The 23,409-nt window shown below is 30.6% G+C and overlaps 1 protein-coding gene across 1 annotated transcript in view; it reads left to right on the top strand.

Moving 5' to 3' along the window:
- The window catches only part of dysf (neuronal PAS domain protein dysfusion), a 163,595-nt gene that overhangs the window by 107,122 nt on the left and 33,064 nt on the right, over window positions 1-23,409 (top strand). The window contains exons 5-6 of the mRNA XM_075290300.1: window positions 9,167-9,228; window positions 21,677-21,766. Coding sequence (XP_075146415.1) covers window positions 9,167-9,228; window positions 21,677-21,766 — 152 coding nt within the window. The remainder of the gene's footprint in view (window positions 1-9,166; window positions 9,229-21,676; window positions 21,767-23,409) is intronic.

Here is a 23,409-nt window from a genome sequence, read left to right as displayed (position 1 = left end):
ACTCAGCCTACGCTCATACGTCAGTTAGGAACAAACATTTCAGATTTTTTAACTGACATTTAAAGCCCAATGGAGCTTCATTTGGATGACCGTAAGAAAATAATTTTTAGAAAATTCCTATAATATTGAGTATTTTAAAAGTCATAACGAAAATATTTTACATAGTACGTAATTAATAGTACTCATACGCACCGATGTTCCAAATTATCAAAATTTAATTTCAAACAAGATAAGCGCAAAAAACTTGCAGCATTATGGAAATTTTACAACATTTTTGTATTTCTGAGTAAATTCACAATAAGAAATGGATTTTTTTGTGCAAAATTTAGCCAGACGGCAACCCAAAAAAGCGTTGCCAAAAAAGTAGTGAAATGTTCTTTTTGGATCCTGAAGTAGTGCAAATTTAGCGCAGAAGCGATGAAATTAACATGGGCTTGTCATAAGATGGATGTCCACCATTTCAACAGCCGTTGCACTGAATTTGCATCACTTCTTACGGTGTGATCAGAATTCGGTGTTTTGGATGTAAATTACAAAATGTCATACTTTGTCAAATAAAAACGTTTTCTAATTTTGTTTTTATGATTTTTAATACATTCTAACGCTTGCCTGAAACGTTTGACCTAAAATATTTTGCAAATTCGAAATATTTTTTGATTGTATTTAGCTTTTTTTTCGTCAAAATTTAAATAATTTGTACAATTTTATTAATTCTTTCTCCGTTTTTAACCCTTTTGAAATAAAAAAGTTAAAATTACCCATTAAAAATAAGAAAAAAAACGAGTTATAAAAAATCTTTCTATACCAGAAGTTGTTGTTTCGTTAAGTAATTCATTTGCAACAAAAAATTCCACGATACCCCAACTCAAATATCTTGAAAAGAAACTCTCTTTGATGTTAGAACTTGACTTGCCTTCAGACTCAATAAGAACTGTCCGTAATTTCAGCACTCATTATTGAAGGATATAGTATGATTACAATAGACAAATATACATGCAGTGAGACAAATGGGTGGATTTCCCTAGCCTGTTTGGCTTAGTTATTTGTTACAACACCATTCCCTATGTAAATTTTATTGGAAATTCCAATCTTGAACAGTTGGAAACTTCATACATCTCTTTGCTAAGAATCATGACAATATTGGCACATATTCAATATAGCAAAAAACACAAAGCATATATCAAAGATAAGAAATTTTCTCATAATAAACATCAACATAGCATTGCATGAGAGTTCGCTAATCCAATGAATAAAAAAAAAAAAAACAACAAGCATTAATTGTTGTAATCCAACCTACCCTGCTGGGTTGAACGATTATCGCTTTAAGGCTTTAACGCGCTGTTATGGCAAACAAGTAAACCAATAAAGGAATAGTGGCGATAGTTAAAAATCTACTCTATGGACCACAGGCCTCCCACTTATGTTTCACCTGTGACACGTTTGTTTCTTAAGTCTTTTGTTATCACATTGGCCTTTGGTACATTGAGCGCACTAAGCCTGCACAGTGAATGGACCGAATGGTCATACTTATAGTTATCACGTTCGTGTCTTAAGTCTTTTGATATCAAATGCAAAAATTAACTTAACTTTGAATTCTATTTTGTGGCAAAATCATCTCATATTTATAAGAAAAAAAAAATAAAAATACATTTTAAATGTTAATGAACACCTTGGTGGCGGTAAGGGTCGAGGCGATAGCCTTATATAAAAACTTCATATACATTTCAAATAGTATATAAATTTACTTTTGTTTTGTGTAGTCATTTAATTCAATTTGATTATTTTCAATGCCATTTAATTGTAAGCAAAATTATTATAACCTCCACCATAGGATTGGGAACACAATTAGTTTATCAATTTGTTTGTACTAGAAATTGTAATAAATAAAACAAGTGGGATTTGCAAATTTTAAGAAAGTCGCCTTTTAAGTGGTGACTTTCGTCATTTGTAAACGAACTGATTCTATTCAAAGTTTTTGAACGGAGCTAATATCGTCATTTTTGGGACAAAAATCGGAAAATCGGCATTTGCTATTTTTTGAATAATGCCGATAAATCGGCAGAATTGACATCCCTGGCCCAGGAGGCTCACGAAATTTAATCTGTTTAAGCCGATAGCTTTTAGTTGCTAGTGCTTAATTGTTTTAAATATTTAAATAGGTATTAGTGATCTACCTACTCATTTGCCCATTTGAAATACTCTCCGAGCTACATTAATAGAAATTACTTGAGTAAAGTTTCAAACCGATATCTTGTTTCGTCATTTCAACAATATTTCTATGAATTTCAAATGGCAAGAAAAAGTTATGGTGTTTTCTTTTCTGAAAAAAGGGCTTTGCCTTCATTTTGTCTGTACAGAATGCGCATTTTTTAAATGTTACCAGCAACCTAAAAAAATGCTATCATTTCAGCGGGCAGAAAAGAATTCAAAGAAGGAAACGGGGCAATCGCAGCACTCCCGTTTGTTGGCAGTGCTGAAAATGCCCGTAATTTGCCTCTATGTGTGGCGCTATTTTCACAACAGAATTCGAAGCCTTTTCGCACTTTTGCCTGTTTGTTTTTAGAAAAGAACCTAAAAAGTACATTTTTCCGGGCAAAAAGCAAAAAAAGTGCGCATTTTTTATAAGAAAAGAAAACGCCATTAGTGTACTCCCGATTACATGGTGGGTGGTAAAATTAAACTGTTATTATTTTTCCATGGACTTATTAATTTTTCGCATACAATATTTCACTTTTTTGTTCATTTTCATAGCTTGTAGTGTACAATGAAGATGACTTATATCCTCAGAAAATATTTTAAAATTTCGATATCAGTTTCTTCACTATTTAACATGTTTATAACAATTTCTGTTATTCAAGTATAAAAATACCTCATTTCAACTTGACCATTTTAAAGACAAAATAAATAAACACTTGTTCCAGCTACACACAAATGCAGTAATATCACTTTGCAAAAAATTAAAATAAAAACAACCCCTTCAGGTATGAGGTAGATGTCAGAGACACAGCTAATATTTACGAATTCTAAGCCTGTGATAGTTGTTGAAATTTTGTATAGAGAATATTAGCAATGGAGTATGATACATTCAAAAACAATTTATGTCTTTTCAGGGAAACGAAATTTTATACCAACGAAATTTTTGTTAAAGTTGTTTCTTTCCAGCCAAATAACATAAGGTACAAACTTTGTTAGTGTAAAATTATCACAATGGACTGGAAAATAAATCGGGCTGTCATTTGAACCTTTAACCACCGCTACTTCCACTGCAAAAAAAGAACCTTACATGCTATAAATATTGCAAGTTTATTCTATTATTATGGTTTTTGTTACAAACATGCCTATATGTTGTACTATATCATATAATTTTGGGACTTTGACATTTTACCAATTGATATAGTCTATAAGGTCTATTTGTAACTAGCGTTAGTGTTCGCTTGTTGTTTTTTTTCTTATGCTATGACTCCAAACAAGCCCTCATCTAGATGTGAACATTAGTTGGTAGAAAATTTTATGTTTTTTTTCTTGGCTCACAAGTTTTTGTTGTCGATTTTGGACACTTGACAGTTTTGTTATATTGAAGTTTTCTTATTGCAACAAAAAATATATATTGATAATGACAACAATAAAACGAAAAACTGTTCTCCCACAATGACAATAAGGCCAAACTATAGATGGAAAGAAAAATTATTGAAACAAATATTCGAATGCAACCGCTATGTGTGATCACACATACATTTAAGAAAACATCAACATACTCGTATTTATTAATAGTAGATTAGGGTGCTTTAGAAGTTGTAATATAAAATCAGATTTTACTTTTACTTGTAGCACATTTGAAACAAAGAGGATGTTTAACATTATTCTTGTACTTTTTAGGGTAGGTAGCAGGGCCGTGGAGTCGGAGCCGGAGTCTTGGAGTCGGAGTTTGAAGATTTTGCTGGAGTCGGAGTTGTAGAAATTTTGGTCGACTCCGACTCCGGCGAAACAAACTATTTATATAGAAGATTTTCTCAAAATTTTATTTATATAGAAAATTTTGTCAAAAATTTATTTCTATACAAAATTTTGTAAAACTTTTATTTCTATACAAAATTTTGTAAAAATTTTATTTCTATAGGAAATTGTGTCAACATTTTATTTCTATAGAAAATTTTCTCAAAATTTTATTTCTATAGAAAATGTTTGCAAAAATTTTATTTCTATAGGAAATTGTGTCAACATTTTATTTCTATAGAAAATTTTCTCAAAATTTTATTTATATAGAACATTTTGTCAAAATTTTATTTCTATAGGAAGTTTTGTAAAAAATTTATTTTTATAGGAAATTGTGTCAACATTTTATTTCTATAGAAAATTTTCTCAAAATTTTATTTATATAGAACGTTTTTGCAAAATTTTATTTCTATAGAAAATTTTGGAAAAATTGTTGTTTCTCTAGGAAATTGTGGCAAATTTTATTTGTATAGAAAATTGTAAAAATTTTATTTCTATAGGAAATTGTGTCAACATTTTATTTCTATAGAAAATTGTGTCAATATTTTATTTCTATAGAAAATTTTGTCAAAATTTTATTTCTGTAGGAAATTTTCTCAAAATTTTATTTATATAGAAAATTTTTGCAAAATTTTATTTCTATAGGAAATTTTGTAAAAATTTTATTTCTATAGGAAATTGTGTCAATATTTTATTTCTATAGAAAATTTTCTCAAAATTTTATTTATAGCATTTTCACTTCAAATGAAACCTTTTACATTTCAAATGAAACCCTTTTCAAATCAAATGAAACCTTTTTCAAATCAAATGAAACCTTTATCAAATCAAATGAAACATTTTACAAATCAAATGAAACCTTTTTCATTTCAAATGAAACTTTTTTCAAATCAAATGAATCTTGAATTTGTAATGAAATTTTGATCCAGATTTTTATTCGAATTCATATTTAGATCATTGATGGTTGGGGTTAAATTACTGTGTACATCAAGGACACAAATGTCATGACAAAACAATTTTTACTTTAAGACTGAAAAAAGAAGACCAGCGAAAAAAAACATAACCAAAAACGCAATGATAATGTTCTTTTATATGTCAGTATTTTAAATTGCATTAAAAAAACTAATAAGGAAAATCATAAAAAAATATTAACGTTTTCTAATTGTATCTTTACGTAAAGGAGTTTTAGATGACGCTGGCAAATAGTTGATCGCACATTCCACGTCTGCATTTTTTGAAAATTTACCATACCTATATTCAATTAAAAACGAGGTTAGGTTAGGTGGCAGCCCGATGTATCAGGCTCACTTAGACTTTTCAGTCCATTGTGATACCACATTGGTGAACTTCTCTCTTAACACTGAGTGCCGCCCGATTCCGTGTTAAGCTCAATGATAAGGGACCTCCTTTTTATTGCCGAGTCCGAACGGCGGGACGGGTAATAAACTTTTGACAAAATTTTCTATAGAAATGAATTTTTAACAAAATTTTCTAAAGAAATAAAATTTTAACAAAATTTTCTATAACAATTAAATTTTGGTAGATTATTTTTGGCTCGAGTGGCAACCATGATTATGAACCGGTATGGACCAATTTTGGTATGGTTGTTAGCGGCCATGTACTAACACCACGTTCCAAATTTCAACCGGATCGGATGAATTTTGCTCCTCCAAGAGGCGACGGAGGTCAAATCTGGAGAACGGTTTATATGGAGGCTAAATATAATTATGGACCGATATGGACCAATTCTGGCACGGTTGTTAGAGATCATATACTGACACCATGTTCAAAATTTCAACCGGATCGGATGAAATTTGTTTCTCTTAGAGGCTCCGCAAGCCAAATCTGCGGATCGGTTTATATGGGGGCTATATATATTGTTATGAACCAATGTGGACCAATTTTTGCATGTTTGTTAGAGACCATATACCAACATCATGTACCAAATTTCAGCCGGATCGAATGAAATTTGCTTCTCTTTGAGGCTCCGCGAGCCAAATCTGCGGATCGGTTTATATGGGGGCTATATATAGTTATGAACCGGTGTGGACCAACTTTTGCATGGTTGTTAGATACCATATACCAACATCATGTACCAAATTTCAGCCGAATCGGATGAAATTTGGTTCTCTTTGAGGCTCCGCAAGTCAAATCTGCGGATCGGTTTATGTGGGGGCTATACGTAAAAGTGGACCGATATGGGCCATTTGCAATACCATCCGACCTACATCAATAACAATTACTTATGCCAAGTTTCAAGTCGATAGCTTGTTTCGTTCGGAAGTTAGCGTGATTTCAACAGACGGACGGACGGACATGCTCAAATCGACTCAGAATTTCACCACGACCCAGAATATATATATTTTATGGAGTCTTAGAGCAATATTTCGATGTGTTACAAACGGAATGAGGGTATAATAAGAAAGTAACACATAATTCTTCAACGAAATAATTCGTCAACGAAATAATTCCTCTTCAAAGTGAGTGTACAAATAAGAAAGTAACACATAATTCTTCAAAAAAGTGTATTTTTGCTTTTAGTGATATAGCAATTCCTTCGAAAATATTTTTGCGGGCTAATTATAAATTCATTCATTAAAAAGAATTCCTTTGATTTTAGAAATTCATTTGATTTGAAAAAAGTTTCATTTGAAATGAAAAAATTTCATTTGATTTGAAAAAGGTTTCATTTGGCTTGAAGAAGGTTTCACTTGATTTGTAAAAGGTGTGATTTGATTTGAAAAAAGTTTCATTTTATTAGAAAAAAGTTTCATTTGATTTGAAAAAGGATTCATTTGAAGTGCAAAAGGTTTCATTTGAGGTGAAAATGCTATATATAGAACATTTTTGCAAAATTTTATTTCTATAAAAAATTTTGGAAAAATTGTTATTGCTCTAGGAAATTGTGTCAAATTTTATTTGTATAGAAAAGTGTGTCAACATTTTATTTCTATAGAAAATTTTGTCAAAATTTTATTTATATAGAAAATTTTCTCAAAATTTTATTTATATAGAAAATTTTCTCAAAATTTTATTTATATAGAAAATTTTCTCAAAATTTTATTTCTATCGAAAATTTTGTAAAAATTTTATTTCTATAGGAAATTGTGTCAACATTTTATTTCTGTAGAAAATTTTGTCAACATTTTCTTTTCTGTAGAAAATTTTTTCAAAATTTTATTTCTGTAGAAAATTTTGTCAAAATTTTATTTTTATAGAAAATTTTGTACCAATTTTATTTCTATAGGAAATTGTGTCAACATTTTATTTCTATAGAAAATTTTCTCAAAATTTTATTTATATAGAAAATTGTGTCAACATTTTATACCTATAGAAAATTTTCTCAAAATTTTATTTATATAGAAAATTTTGTCAAAATTTTATTTCTAAAAAAATGTGTGCCAAAATGTATTTTTCTATAGAAAATGTTTTCAAAATTTTATTTCTGTAGAAAATTCTATCCTATCGAACAACGAACAACGAAGTAATGTATTTCAGGCCATTCAAAGTGTATTTATATGGGTGAAATTTCACGGTGATATAAAAATTAGGTTTTACTAGAATATGGGCTGAATTGATCAATTGTATTATCCATTTTTAACATATTAAAATATCGATTTTTGACCCTATATATACTCTTGATAAAGGTACAATTTTAAGGCAATATAACTGTAGATCCTAACGTTCTAAATTTTTTGGCAGGCATGTCGAGTTCGAAGATGGGTCATACCGGACATTTTTGTGATATAGCACCTACATATAAACCCATCTTCCGATTTGTTTTAAGACGTTTTTCCCAGTCTAAAATTTTCATAAGATTTGTCAGAAATTTTGAATTTAGAATTATATGAGATCCATAAATAAATGCCGAAATTTCCCGTCGGCACAGATTTTGTATATGGAGATAATTATTTGAGAAATCTCCATATACACCCGATGTCCTTGGAAGCTGTAATTTTAATTGTTAAAACCTCTGCCAAGGTGCCATCTTTTGGGAGAATGTTTGTTTCATCAAAGTCACTCGAAATTCTTTACATTAAATTAATGGCCTCTAATGTCCATAACTGATAGACCATTTATAAATCGATGTTTCACCATTTTACTTCTATAGAAACAATATTCGTAACTATCCAGCTATTCCTGTCATCTGTTGTCTGATAGTGGTTATTTAAAATACCTCCCGCAGTTAATGTTTTTTTCTATAACCGACTCATTACATTTTTTAACATCTAAACTTTCTGTCTGAGTAGCCCGACATTTTGATTTTTGTGTATTTTTTCTTTTTTATATAGATTCATTTCTTATAAAAAAATGCCTATATAGACCAATACCAGGATTTTACTTCTAAAACTTATGGAAGCCTAGTTGTTTTTTGAAATTTTGTGTTTTTATAAAAAAAAAACACAAAATAAAAAAAAAGCACAAAAAAAGAGCTTCCAAAAAAGTAGTTTGGATACCCAATTTGTGATCCGGAAGTAGTGCAAACTTGGATCATCTCCTATGAATTTTACATGTGCTTGTCCTAGGAGGGGAGTACTACCTTTTTGGATCCTTTGCATTGCTTTGGAAGTTGCTGGGTATGAGATGAGGGAACAGGTCACAGACGAATTTTTAAAATTTTGAAAAAGTTGACTTTGTTTTATTCTCATTTCAATACCTAATAGGACACATTGAAAAGACACTCTAATATATCAACTGTCTTATTTATTATGTTCGAATAACTAAACATGGTTAAATGTATGTCGTTCTAACTCAATTTACAAAGTTGACTTAAAAAAGCAAAAAAAAAAACAAATATGACGACATTGCTAATGTCCAAAGAGCCACCAAAAACAACAATAGCAAAACTATAGGATAGAAAAAACCAAACAACATTACAATGTGAAGTTTTTTTTACTGTTGATAGTTTTTTCTCTTGATCGCATACAGTCGATATATACTCCGTAGTAATTGCATATTAAAAAAGCATTGTTTTAATATAAGTTATGGTATTGTTAATATTTTTTTCTCTCTCAAAATAGCAACAGCAACTTCTAAAAAAATTAACATGTGTTAATAGTGTAGTGTATGTTGTTAATATTAATAATAATAATAATAATCATATACGAGAAATAAAAACAACAAAAAATATTTATTGACATATTTCCTTTTTTTCTTTTATTACATTTTCTTGCAGTATTTAAACGTCATGACATTTCCATGCACCAAGCACCAACACCAAATATAGGATTTTCAAAGGTGAGTCATCATACAAAACAAAAAAAGTAAAAGAATTTAAAGAAACCCAATAAAAAAAGGAATCGGACAAGAAACCTATCATTGAAACTGAAAACAAAACAGTTGTAATTGAAATTCTAACAAATTTGCCGCTTTTCGTACACAGTGGGTCCTGTCATTGCATCGATATTTATTAATGATGCCGTAAAAATATGGTTATCAATTATCTTAATTCAAAAATTCCCATATGTGCATAAGTCTCATATGTATGAATTATTGTTTTGATGTTTGTGTCTTAAGTCTTTTGTTTTTGAGGAAAAACCCATACAAGTTTATGTGTAAATGACATTTATATGATATGTTTTGACGTTTATGTCATAAATCTCTTTTTTGTTTTCTCAAGACATTTAACTGTTAATTGACATATCTATATGTTATACATCACATACATGCAATGGTTTATATAAGGCTTTATCTCAAGAATATTCTATGGCAATTAGTTACTGATTGATTTTGCGATTAATGTTTTGAAAAAAAAAAATGACTTTTGAATTAATCTAATTCTATATTAGGCAAATTGAAAAAGCCGAAGAGTAATTATAGGGATTTTCAAAAAAATGGAACAATACAAGCTTCTCTAACGCGTTCAAATTATAAAAATTCACTATAAACATGGTCTAAATCAATTCCATTGAAGAACCATATTGCATGAAAAGTCCCATTTCGATGGCTACACGCAAAAAAATAAAACGTTTGGAAAACAGGTGTTGAACGTTTTTTGTGTGCTGATGACAATCTATAGAAATAAAATTTTGACAAAATTTTCTATAGAAATAAAATTTGGACAAAATTTTCTATAGAAATAAAATTTTGACAACATTTTCTATAGAAATAAAATGTTGACAAAATTTTCTATAGAAATAAAATTTTGAAAAAATTTTCTATAGGAATAAAATTTTGAAAAAATTTTCTATGGAAATACATTTTGGCAAAATTTTCTATAGAAATAAAATTTTGAAAACATATTCTATAGAAATACAATTTTGCAAAATTTTCTATAGAAATAAAATTTTGACAAAATTTTCTATAGAAATAAAATTTTGACAAAATTTTCTATAGGTATAATATTTGAATAAAAATTTAACAAATTTTACTATAGAAATACAATTTTAAGAAAATTTTCTATAGAAATAAAATTTTGACAAAATTTTCTATAGAAATAAAATTTTGACAAAATTTTCTATAGAAATAAAATTTTGAAAAAATTTTCTATAGAAATAAAATGTTGACATAAATTTTTATAGAAATAAAATTTTGACGAAATTTTCTATAGAAATAAAATTTTGACAAAATTTTCTATAGAAATAAAATTTTGACAAAATTTTCTATAGAAATAAAATTTTGACAAAATTTTTTCTAGATATAAAATTTTGACAAAATTTTCTATAGAAATAAAATTTTGACAAAATTTTCTATAGAAATAAAATTTTGACAAAATTTTCTATAGAAATAAAATTTTGACAAATTTTCTAAAGAAATATAATTTTGACAAAATTTTCCATAGAAATAAAATGTTGACATAAATTTTTATAGAAATAAAATTTTGACGAAATTTTCTATAGAAATAAAATTTTGACAAAATTTTCTATAGAAATACAATTATAACAAAATTTTCCATAGAAATAAAATTTTACAAAATTTTCTATAGAAATAAAATTTTGACAAAATTTTCTATAGAAATAAAATTTTTAACAAAATTTTCCATAAAAATAAAATTTTGACAAAATTTTCTATAGAATTAAAATATTGACAAAATTATCTATAGAAATAACATTTTGACAAAATTTTCTATAGAAATAAAATTTGACAAAATTTTCTATAGAAATAAAATTTTGACAAAATTTTCTATAGAAATAAAATTTTGACAAAATTTTTTCTAGATATAAAATTTTGACAAAATTTTCTATAGAAATAAAATTTTGAAAAAAAATTTCTATAGAATTCAATTTTGGCAAAATTTTCTATAGAAAAAAATTGTTGACAAAATTTTCTATAGAAATAAAATTTTGACAAAATGTTCTATAGAAATAAAGTGTTGACAAAATTTTCTATAGAAATAAAATTTTGACAAAATTTTCTATAGAAATAAAATTTTGACAAAATTTTCTATAGAAATAAAATTTTGACAAAATTTTCTATAGAAATAAAATTTTGACAAAATTTTCTATAGAAATAAATTTTTGACAAAATTTTTTTATAGAAATAAAATGTTGACATTTTTTTTTAGAAATAAAATTTTGACAAAATTTCCTATAGAAATAAAATTTTGACAAAATTTTCTATAGAAATAAAATTTTGACAAAATTTTCTATAGAAATAAAATGTTGACAAAATTTTCTATAGAAATAAATTTTTGACAAAATTTTTTTTATAGAAATAAAATGTTGACATTTTTTTTTAGAAATAAAATTTTGACAAAATTTCCTATAGAAATAAAATTTTGACAAAATTTTTTATTGAAATTAATATTTGACAAAACTTTTAACAGAAATACAATTTTTGCAATATTTTCTATAGAAATAAAATTTTGTCAAATTGTCTATAGAAATAAAATGTTGTAAAATTTTCTATAGAAATAAAATTGTGACAAAATTTTCTATAGAAATAAAATTGTAACAAAATTTTCTATAGAAATAAAATTGTAACAAAATTTTCTATAGAAATACAATTTTGACCTAATCCCAAAAATGGTTTGGGATTAGATAACCCTACAGTTGCAAACTTGATAGGCTTGACATTTTTGAGGTTGAGACAACCTTAGGTATTAGTGCAACCAGCATACATATTGTATGAACATCTGATCGTCAAAATAATTTGTTCACGTTGGATCTCCCCAATTTTTCGATACCTCAAAAAAAAAAGACACTTGTCGATTGGCACAAACAAATGGTGTAATAATATGATAGCAATGCTTCGAAACACGTCTACGATATCGTTACAAATGATAAATCGCTTATTTAGGCATATGAGGTCCATACACCCAGAGAAGGAATGTGATCACCTCAAACATGTTTTAAGACAAAATGTTATTTTTGGGTGGTGACCATGTAACATGGTTTTCGCAACCATCATCTGAAATCATGTATCTGATTCCGGCAAGCAGGTTATATTTGACGAGAAAATAACATTTTAGTGAAAAACATGTTACATGGTCACCATACAAAAATAACATTTTGCTCTTGAAACATGTTTGAGGTTATCATATTCCTTCTTTGCGTGTACGCAGCAGTAGGTGTTTCAATTAGAACCAAATCTAACAAAAATTGCTCGCGGAAGAAGCACTTCCAGCCAAATGTTCGACTGCCGCCGAAGTTGAAGCTTTCTTCAACACGACAATACGGTCTCTCACACATGGGCTCAAACACTGAAAAACATCGATTTGATGGGTCATCCGCCGTACAGTCCTGACTTGGCACCAAGTGACCAAGATTCAACATTGAAACTAACTTAGGACATAGGAAAGCATCTTTGCGATGTGATTACGCAAAAGTTCATGAATAGGAAAACGTTTTCTTTTCCAAGGAAGGAAATTTAAGGCAATTGAAGATTTTTTGACATTAACATTTTTAAAATGCTTTTAAAAACAAATAAAAAAGTTCAGAAAGAATCGTTGAATTATTTGTCCTAAATTGGGGTTTAATTGCTCCCAATGAGAATAATTCATAAGAAAGAGGAATTTCGTGTGGAAAGTATTTTTTATTTAGGGTAAGCGTGGAAAGTTTTTGGTTTCAACAGTATCTGGGATTGAACCTAAGATGTTTTGTATGGATCTATACATTGATCAAATTATAAATAGTAGTGACATATGGTCACCTTACCAACCAACATTGGTTACATGCAAAATAATAGCTCTTGTGTCTTAAGTCTTTTGTTTTCTTAAATTAATTTCCAAATAATTGGCCTTGTACAATACATTTGTAAACTTTCTCAAAGAAAATCTTCTTTAATCATAAAACATTCCACCCATTGTGCATTCCAGCATCTTGTTTTACTGGACATTGCAACCCAATTTTCAATGAACTCCCAATAGTTGTTTGAATTGTTGTTGATTACCCACTACTACTCAGCCATATGGTAAAGTCAACAAAACAATTTGAACTTTGTATGTTTTATTTCTGTTTTGTTTTTTTTTGCTATTTGGTATATACCTTCATCAAGAAATTATTACCAGAATAAGTGATTTTATAGCATTTACCATAGCAACCTCCCGCAATTTGAAATAAACTTTAACCATTTTGAAAAGAGCAGGAAAATAACATAGGGAATTTCTTGGAAAATTCTTTAAAACAAATAAAGACTCAACAGTTGTTTGGTTTTTCATTTTCTCAGATTACACCTTACTTGTGCTAGTAGTGGTGGTGGTGGATGGCCATACAATTGACTTAAAAAAATGGAATTTCATCCTTTTGACCAGATGTTTTAAGTTTAAAGTTTTTTTCTCTAATAATGATGATGATGCACCATCACCGATTTTAGCTAAACGTTATAGTGCAGGTATCCCAATGCATATAAGTTGGTGGAAGGTGGTTTGTCTAAGGTTTCCTTTATCAAACATTACAACCAATACATTGGCTTTCATTAAAACAATGCCAGAATTGAACCTTCACTTTAGCAATGTTGGTTTTTGTTTTGTGGCATATTTTGAGTTGTATCTTTAATGGTTGGTGTTACTTGTCTCTTAGGTGGCTCCGTTTACCACAATGCTTGTTTGGCTAAATTCAAAACTGATTAGAATGGTTTAGAATTTTAGTTGGAATTGGCCTTCAAAAGCTATGGAGAACATTGTTGAATGCCTGCTATTGAGGTGCAACTTCCAATGACAAAAACAAAAAAAAAAAAGAATCGAAGGAATAAAAACAAAATGACAAAGAAATCCAATTTACTCACTTGCACCCAAGACAATTGAGGGTCTGTTGATATTTATTTGTATCCAGTTAAAATACCCTCACTTATGGATCTGAATAACCATATCCATCTGTCAGGCAGTCAGTCAGTCAGTCAGTCAACCACTTAGCCTGTCCTCATGTCTGTCCGCAAACATTCACTCACCAGCTTCTGTATAAATTTACCCATATATTTACCATATAAATGGCAATCATTCTTTGGAAACAACTCTATTAAGTCACCAGAAATTTTTGCGTTGACATTTACATATCATAGCTCAAAGAGTTCCAAGGAAGTCTTTGGAACAAACAAAGTAAACAACAACAACAAAAATAAGAGATATCCACCCTCGAAAACCGACAAAAAAAGTGAAATACATTCAGCATTTTAGGTAAATTGAAGAAACTCATAGTTGCTGTCAGGGCCGTGGGGACTAAGGGAGGTGTTTGCCTTTTCTTTTTGTTTCAATATTAGAAAACATTGGGTTGGTATTTACATCAAAACAAGGGCCTTTAAATTCTCAGGAAATTGCCTCCAAAACTTTGCTAGTGTAGATAATCTTCCGAATGTCTACGAGCATGTGTGTAGGACCTCCAAAGTTCACATATTATGCAAATTGAATAGTAGGTCTTCTATTATATTCTAAAACCACTGAGTATTGTAAATAATCTGTTTACACAGTTACTTCATATGTGCCTAAAAAACTCGTTGAATTTTTTTCACTACTGTGGAATAATATACCCTATGGGGTATAGGGTATACAGTGCTGTTGCTGTGTAAGCTTTTTAAACTGAATCCAGATCGAAATTCTCTAAAACTATGATGGGATGTGTCCACAGTAATCTGCTTTTATACGTACGCAAAGTTCCTCAGAAGCGACGTGTATACGGAAATAAGTCCGTTGCTAAAATGATCCAAAAAAACCCATTTATTTTGTAAAAAATATATATTTTAATTATTTTTTTAAATTTTTAAGATCATTTCCTCAGCTTACAAATTTTCTTTATTCCAAGTATATCTGAAGAATTGTATAAGCCAAACGTGGATATAAATTTCATTGACCATAACAAATAAGTTCAGTAGTTCATTTTTCCTATTAAACTGATTACATTTTTCTGCGGTTCTACATTTTTGATACAGTATCCATATGAATCCTTATCATACACCTACGTTACGATGCCAACTATAGTAGATTTTTCTTGTAAAATTGAACATCATACACTAGAAAGTGAAGATCGGCTCTGTCTTTCTTGCAAAACGCTTATTCACAAAATGTTGTTTTGAATGGTTACAACAAAAAAGTAATTTTTGTAGGGGGACGATGCAAAGGATTATCCTGAGTTACTGCGGAAGCACCACGTTGGAGCATTAAGGCAGAGTTTTGACGTTTGAGAATAATATTCCGTTGCACTTCGTTCGTCAGACTGGTACTGTCCATTCGATTGCCTTATAATTTGTCGATATGGTTTTTAAACTGTACCTCAATAACAAGAATAGATTTTATGAATTATATACTCGAATGTGATAATTGTATGAATTTCTGCTAAAGAGAGTTGTTTGAATAAATGATACGCCGAGGTTAATGTATCCCAAAGATATCTCTCCGGCCTGGATAACTCATTTTCTTTTTCAAAGTGATTTCAACATCTTATCTACAAAATACAAATACGACTGGCACCAACACATATAATTCATGGTCCAATGTTTTGTCCACGGGAGCCGCATGAGTTTACCATGGCTTTTTGGAGGCCTTCTGGCAGTGTATTACGGCTCTAACTTCGGATGAGGTTACAGTTGACTTGAGATGCATGACAAATTACGCACGCAGAGAAGAAATGATTGCCGAAATCAGATACATAATTTTTGAGAAAATAACATGGTTGCCCCAAACATGTTAGATGCTCTCCATCCAAAAATAAAATTTTGCTCTTGAAAGATGGTTGAGATGATCATATTCCTTCTCTGGGTGCGTGTTGAAAATCGGCCATCTCACAGTCACAAATGATCCCTCCGAACGGCCTATGTTATAATGTTGCAGGCACCTGGACTATTCCACGCGTTCTGCTTGTTTCCGTCAGTAGGAGATTTCAAGATTCAATTCCCTTATTTTGACATCTCATTATGGTAATGTGCGAGCCCCACTATTTCGATAGAAAACTGGACCTTATCTGAACATTAACACCCACAATTGTGAAGCAAGTGGCTACTGCGTCGAATGCCCTTGGTAAGCCGTTTTTCACTCTTGGCTTCAGGGAGAATTGTGATTAGTTTCCTTCATAGCCGTGATCTTTTTGCATAAATTCTTTGACGTTCATTCTTAAACTTTAAAAATAAGACAATAGTGGGGCAATAGTACCACGTTCGCCTTCCATATACAAAACAAATATTTTTTATCTTTAGTCACGAAATTAATTGATTAATTTTTAATTGAAATGACAGTATCAATGATCAAAGTAAATTAAAAAATTAATTGTTGCGATTGGTAATTGATTTTTGTAATTGATTTTTGTTCCAATTAAAAATTTCGTTGAACCAATTAAATTTTAATTGAATATTTTTTAAAAAACCTATTAAAATTTTAATTGGAAAATTTTGGTGATATTCTTTTCTGAGTATAAAAGATAATTTACTTACAAAATATTATCGTGAGGCCAAAAATGTCTTGTCCTTAAAAAACGAATGCGTTTTTTGCTATCATCAAAAAAAGTTTTTAAAGATCCAAAGATTTTGGCCTTCCTTTGGCGATTTTGGTATTGATTTTGAGCCAAAGATGTGACGTCTTTTAAATAAAGGCATTTTTTAGTAATCTATCATTTATCGAATTTTTATTCTCTTTTCGCGGTATATTAATAAAGCTATTCACGTACAAACAGATGACAAAATCCAAATTATTACGCTAATAGCAAGTATCCCCTATTACTTTAAAATAAAAAAATGTTTTCTTAATTCCAAAAAAAAAAAAACAATAATTAACCAAAGATGTTAAATGTTCAAAATAAGTCCAAGCGTATATTTTAAGCGTTTTTATCTTAAATCTAAAGATTCAATATCTCAGTTAATTTTCGGACGATTTCTTTAAATCAAAAATGTGTTTCTTTACTTTAAGGGAAATTTGCCTTGGTTCAAAGTCGAACGACTTTAACAGAGGGACGCAAATTTCCAAAAATTTGTGTCCTAAATTTAATAAAATTTAATTTTTAAGCAAAGACTTTATTTTAATTAAAATGCTTTAATTATTTTAAAGAAATTTGTCCTTCATATTTTGTAAGGGACGTAAATTTCCAAAATTTAAATTTACTAAACATTTTCTAAGCAATGATTATAAACTTTATTATAATTAAAATTTCATTATTAAAAACAAGTATATGCAGTAGTAAGTTCGGCCGGGCCGAATATTAAATACCCACCACCATGAATCAAATATTAGGGTTTCCTTTGAAATTTCAGGGAGGTTTGAGAACAGATCAAGCAGAGCAGTTCAGTTCACTTCACGAAGATAAATTTAAAGATTTTACCTATGAAGACTATATCCGATTCTGGATTTATAAGAACCATTTTTGTTTGAGTTTTAGAGGAATCATTAACATCTCTTGTAAGTGTGTAAAAAATAATGTCTTGATTTGAAATCTTAAATATGTTATGTAGATTTTCCCCCGAGAATTAAAATCTGGAAATTTTACAGTGAATTTCAAGCAATTTTCATGATCAGTGCGCCTTCTATAGAAGTGAAATCGGTCTATATGGAGGCTTTACCAAATGGATCGATAAAAACTTACTCCGATACACGTTTTTGTGAGCCTTAAATACCAGAATATTTACAATTTCAGGCAAATCGGATAAAAACTACGTTTTCTACAAACCTAAGGAGTTAAATCGGGAGATCGTTCTTATGGGGGCTATACTAAAATATGGACCGATACTCACCGTTTTCGGCACACCCTTTATGCCCCGAAAATACCACTAGATTTTCAATTTCAGGCAAATTAGATAAAAACTACGGTTTCTATAAGCCCAAGACCCCAAATCGGGAGGTCGGTTTATACGGGGACCATAAAGGGTGATACAGTCAAAATTTGGTCAATATAAACTTGACGTATTTCTTTCAATTTTGCATTTAAAAACCTGAACACCCCTCATTTTGAAGGTGTGTGTGTGTAGAATGTTGCTCCTATTTTGATTTTGGAATTCACTCTTCAGTTGTCAAAATGCCGTCCAAGCAAGAAGAGCAGCGTATCAAAATTTTGCTCGCGCATCGCGAAAATCCGAGCTACTCGCACGCAAAGCTGGAAAAATCGCTAAAAGTTGCCAAATCAACCGTTACAAATGTAATTAAAGTGTTTGGGGAACGTTTGTCGACAGCCAGGAAGTCTGGATCGGGGGAAAATCGAAAACCGGAAGCCGCTGAGACGACAAAGAGAGTTGCCGGTAGTTTCCAGCGAAACCCTAACCTCTCTCTCCGAGACGCCGCAAATAAGCTGGGTGTATCGTCTACAACCGTGCATCGAGCCAACAAACGAGCCGGACTATCGACTTACAAGAAGGTAGTGACTCCAAATCGCGATGATAAACAGAATACGACGGCCAAAGCGCGATCCCGGAGGCTGTACACGACGATGCTGACGAAGTTTGATTGCATGGTAATGGACGACGAAACCTACGTCAAAGCCGACTACAAGCAGCTTCCGGGACAGGAGTTTTATACGGCAAAAGGAAGGGGAAAGGTAGCAGATATTTTCAAGCACATAAAACTGTCAAAGTTCGCAAAGAAATATCTGGTTTGGCAATCCATCTGTACCTGTGGCTTGAAAAGCAGCATTTTCATAGCTTCCGGGACTGTCAACCAAGAAATTTACGTGAAAGAGTGTTTGAATAAACGTCTGCTGCCTTTCCTGAAGAAACACGGTTGTTCCGTACTGCTTTGGCCGGATTTGGCATCTTGCCATTACGGTAAAAAGGCCATGGAGTGGTACGCCGCCAACAACGTGCAGGTGGTTCCCAAGGACAAGAACCCTCCCAACACGCCAGAGCTCCGCCCAATTGAGAAATACTGGGCTATTGTCAAGCGGAACCTAAAGAAGACCAAAAAATCTGCTAAGGACGAGCAGCAGTTCAAGGCAAACTGGCTTTCTGCGGCGAAGAAGGTGGACAAGGTGGCTGTAAAAAATCTGATGGCAGGTGTGAGGCCCTGCAATTCGGATTTGGAAAAGCGAAAGCCTAACTGAATATTTGTCCTGAATTTTATACTAATTGAACTTGAAAAAGAAATTTAATTTTATTTTTTAAATAAACGATTTCACCGATTTACACGCGTTTTCCCTTGACCAAATTTTGACCGTATCACCCTTTTCCAAAATATGGACCGATGCTCACCATTTTTGGCACACCTCTTTATGGTTCTAAAATACCTCTAGATTTCCAATTTCAGGTAAATTGAATAAAAACTTCGGATTCTAGAAGCCCAAGAAGTAAAATCGGGAAATCGGTCTATATGGGGGCTATACCAAAACATGGATCAATACTCAACATTTTCTGCACACCTCTTTATGGTCACAAAATACCTTTACATTTACAATTTCAGGCAAATTGGATAAAAACTACGGTTTCTATAAGCCCAAAACCCCAAATCGGGAGGTCGGTTTATACGGGGACCATACCAAAACATGGTATGGTCCCCGTATGGTTCTAAATTACTAAGCCCAAGAAGATCGGGAGATCGGTCTATATGGGGGCTATACCAAACCATGGGCCGATACTCACAATTTTTGGCACACCTCGTTATGGTCCGAAAATACCTCTAGATTTCCAATTTCAGGCAAATTGGATAAAAACTACAGTTTTTATAAGCCCAAGACCCCAAATCGGGAGGTCGGTTTATATGGGGATCATACCATGGACCGATACTCACCATTTTTCGCACACCTATTTATGGTCATAAAATACCTCTAAATGTTAAATTTCAGGCAAATTAGTAAAAACTACGATTTCTATAAGCCCAAAACCAAAAATCGGGAATTCGGTTTATATGGGGACTATATTAAAACCTGGACCGATATAGCCCATCTTCGAACTTGGCCTGTCTGCAGACAAAAGACGAGTTTGTGCAAAATTTCAGCACGCTTGCTTCATTATTGAAGACTGTAGCGTGATTACAACAGACAGACAAACAGACAGACAGACGGACATGCTTATATAGTCTTAGAATTTCTCCCTGATCAAGAATATAATATATATACTTTATATAGTCGGAAATCGATATTTCAATGTGTTACAAACGGAATGACAAACTTACACCCATGGTGGGTATAAAAATGTCAATTTTGTTGGCAATACCTAGGAAAAGAACAGCGCCAGAGTAGTTATATACAACACAGAAGCAGTACCCATTTCCCGAACATTGTAAATTACACTGTGGCTCTCACGGTAGTTTATTCTCTAACTAATACCGGCCAAAAATTTTAAATATTGCAATGTCATAATCATACACAGAAAAAACGTTCACGAAAATGTTTCCCATTAAAATTTTAATTGAGTTTTAAACAATATTCAATTAAAAATTTTATTGATTCAACAAATTTTTTAATTGAATGAAAAATCAATCACAAAAACTAATAATATCAAACAATTTCTTAATTGGATCAATTAATTTTTTAATTGACTTTCAATTAATTTTTCAATCATTTCTGTGATTGAAGACATTTCAATAAAAAAAATTAATCGGATTAATTAATTTCATTATTGAATCAGAAAAAAAATTTTGGGTGTAATACAACAAAGGTCTCGCTTAATATTGGGATTAATAAAGAAAACTCTATCTACGCCCCTGATATCAAATGACTGAAGCCAATGTAACATTATATGTAACTCTTGGGAGCAGTTTGTAATGTTTTCAGTTGTCCTATACGATTTACTCCTTTTTTCCTCTTTCCAATTGTGTAGGTGAGACTGAGAGTGAATGGTGTATGGTGTATGGTACTGCTAGTGTTTATGATGGGCTGGATAGGTGACTGGCAGGCTGGTCACCATTTAGGCTACCTAAGTTGCCTTCGAAAAAAAAAACGAAATTGTTTATTAGCAGACCTTGACTATGTGAGGCAAAAAAAACCAAAACAAAAAACGTCAAGATTGATCACAAATCGATACCAGGGTAGTCAGCTAGTTTCGTGACCATAGTAAATATGTAAATTGAATATCCTAAGCCATTCGAAAACCCATAGCTATGGATTACAATACAAGGATGCTTGAACAGCTGAGTGAAAAAAGGCAGTCCATTTAAATTGTCACCTTGTCTGTATGTCTCGTATCTAATGGCACATTGTGTATAAGATACGATTAAATTGTTTAGGGCCACCCCCTTTACTAGATCATGAACATAATTTAACGCTTTTTCGATATCACCTTTCAAAAGCTTTTGGAAATTTATTACTCGTATATATTGAAAATTGTTTCGTATTTCTTTTTTAAACCATTAATTGATTGATTTGTTTATTTAATGTTGTATTTTATTTGTGTTCGTTGTTTTTTGCAGGCTTTATCGGGTTTCCTCATGATGTTGACACAAAATGGTAAACTGTTGTATATTTCGGATAATGCAGCTGAATATTTAGGACATTCAATGGTAAGTTTTGTATATAAAACATGTCATTTAAATGGCGATAACATTTAGGCAACAAAGCCTACATAGGAAATTTGAAATGAGAGTAAATGAGTAAATCACGTTGCTGTCTTAAGTCTTTTGTTTCGCACACTGATAACGAGCAATTCAAATTCGTACTAAATCAATTCTCTAACATCTCATTTGAAGAGTTATATAAAGAATAAATTTAAATTTAATGGGAATGTTAGCTGATTTAAAAATGCTATTATTTATGACCGGTATTATAAAATTTATTTTGACTCAAAAAAAAGTAAACCTACCAGAAAAAGAGAATGTAGGTTAAATTTAGAAATTTTCAACTAAAGTTTATTACAACCGCCGATATTATAAAAGTATGTAAATATTTTGCGACAAAATTAAGAAGATGCCGTCGAGAAGTCAAATCGGGAGGCGGCTATATTTAAACATGATTCGATATATAGTCAATAAAGCACCGAGTTATATACATTTAAAATATCTTCAGATTTTAATTATAAAAAAACATGAAAATTCCTATGTCTGTGCTTTCAAGATGTCAGGACATCGGTCTATATATATTAACATATCTCAAGATTCATTATTTTAACTACAACAAAATATATAAATTTCTATGAACTAAAATAAATTTAGTGTCTCCTTTTTTTGAGCGTAACATTCAATATTAAATATTTTATTTTTGCCAAACATTTGGTGAGCTTAAATTATAGAAAAGCCTAATAAATCAAATTTATTACAATAAAACTCTTATGGCCAAATTATTATACCAAATTAATCCAAATTTTTAGCTTAAATGTAGATAATTTTACAGAATTTATTATTTTTTTCTCTATTACGATATAAAATGTAAAAACCACCAGTATAATAAATGATCTGTCTATCTTAGATCTTAAGTTGTACATTTAGATAAGATGAGTTGAAATTTATTTCAATTTTTCTTCCATTATTAGATAAACAATTGTGACTCACACAAACAAGAACCTGTCCGTTGCCATTTTTTGCGGCAGGTGGATATTTGTATAAGTGGTAGTGGTGGTGGTGGCGGCGGTAACACCCAGTTATCGCAAACGAGTAGCCATATCAAACCTCATGTTATTATGTGTTATTAAATCAATGTGTTTTCGCACTGTTCGTTAATGACTATGAATAATGAAATTTTAAAACCTTAATCTTAAAGGGGGTTAGGTTAGGTAGAGGGTAATGTAGCATTAAAGTGACGAAATTGAAGACCCATAAATTTAAAATGAACTGGAAGTAGTGATGAGTGGAAATGGGCGTTTCTTACAAATCGGCGTTTCATACGGAAATTTTTGCAATCACAAATGCTGCTGTACCGGCGAAGGAAAATACCGTTAAAATAAAATTTAGACAAAATTTTCTATAGATATAAAATTTTGACAAAATTTTCTATAGAAATAAAATTTTGACAAAATTTTCCATAGAAATAAAATTTTGACAAAATTTTCTATAGAAATAAAATTTTTAACAAAATTTTCTATAGAAATAAAATTTTGAAAAATTTTTTTACAGAAATAAAATTTTGACAAAATTTTGTACAGAAATAAAATTTTAGCAAAATTTTCTATAGAAATGAAATTTTGACAAAATTTTCTATAGAAATAAAATTT

This window comes from Haematobia irritans, chromosome 1 (assembly GCF_050003625.1).
Source record: "Haematobia irritans isolate KBUSLIRL chromosome 1, ASM5000362v1, whole genome shotgun sequence".
In the NCBI taxonomy this organism is placed as follows: domain Eukaryota; kingdom Metazoa; phylum Arthropoda; class Insecta; order Diptera; family Muscidae; genus Haematobia; species Haematobia irritans.
The sequence above is the reverse complement of the archived record's forward strand: the minus strand, read 5'-3'. Positions and strand labels throughout refer to the sequence as shown.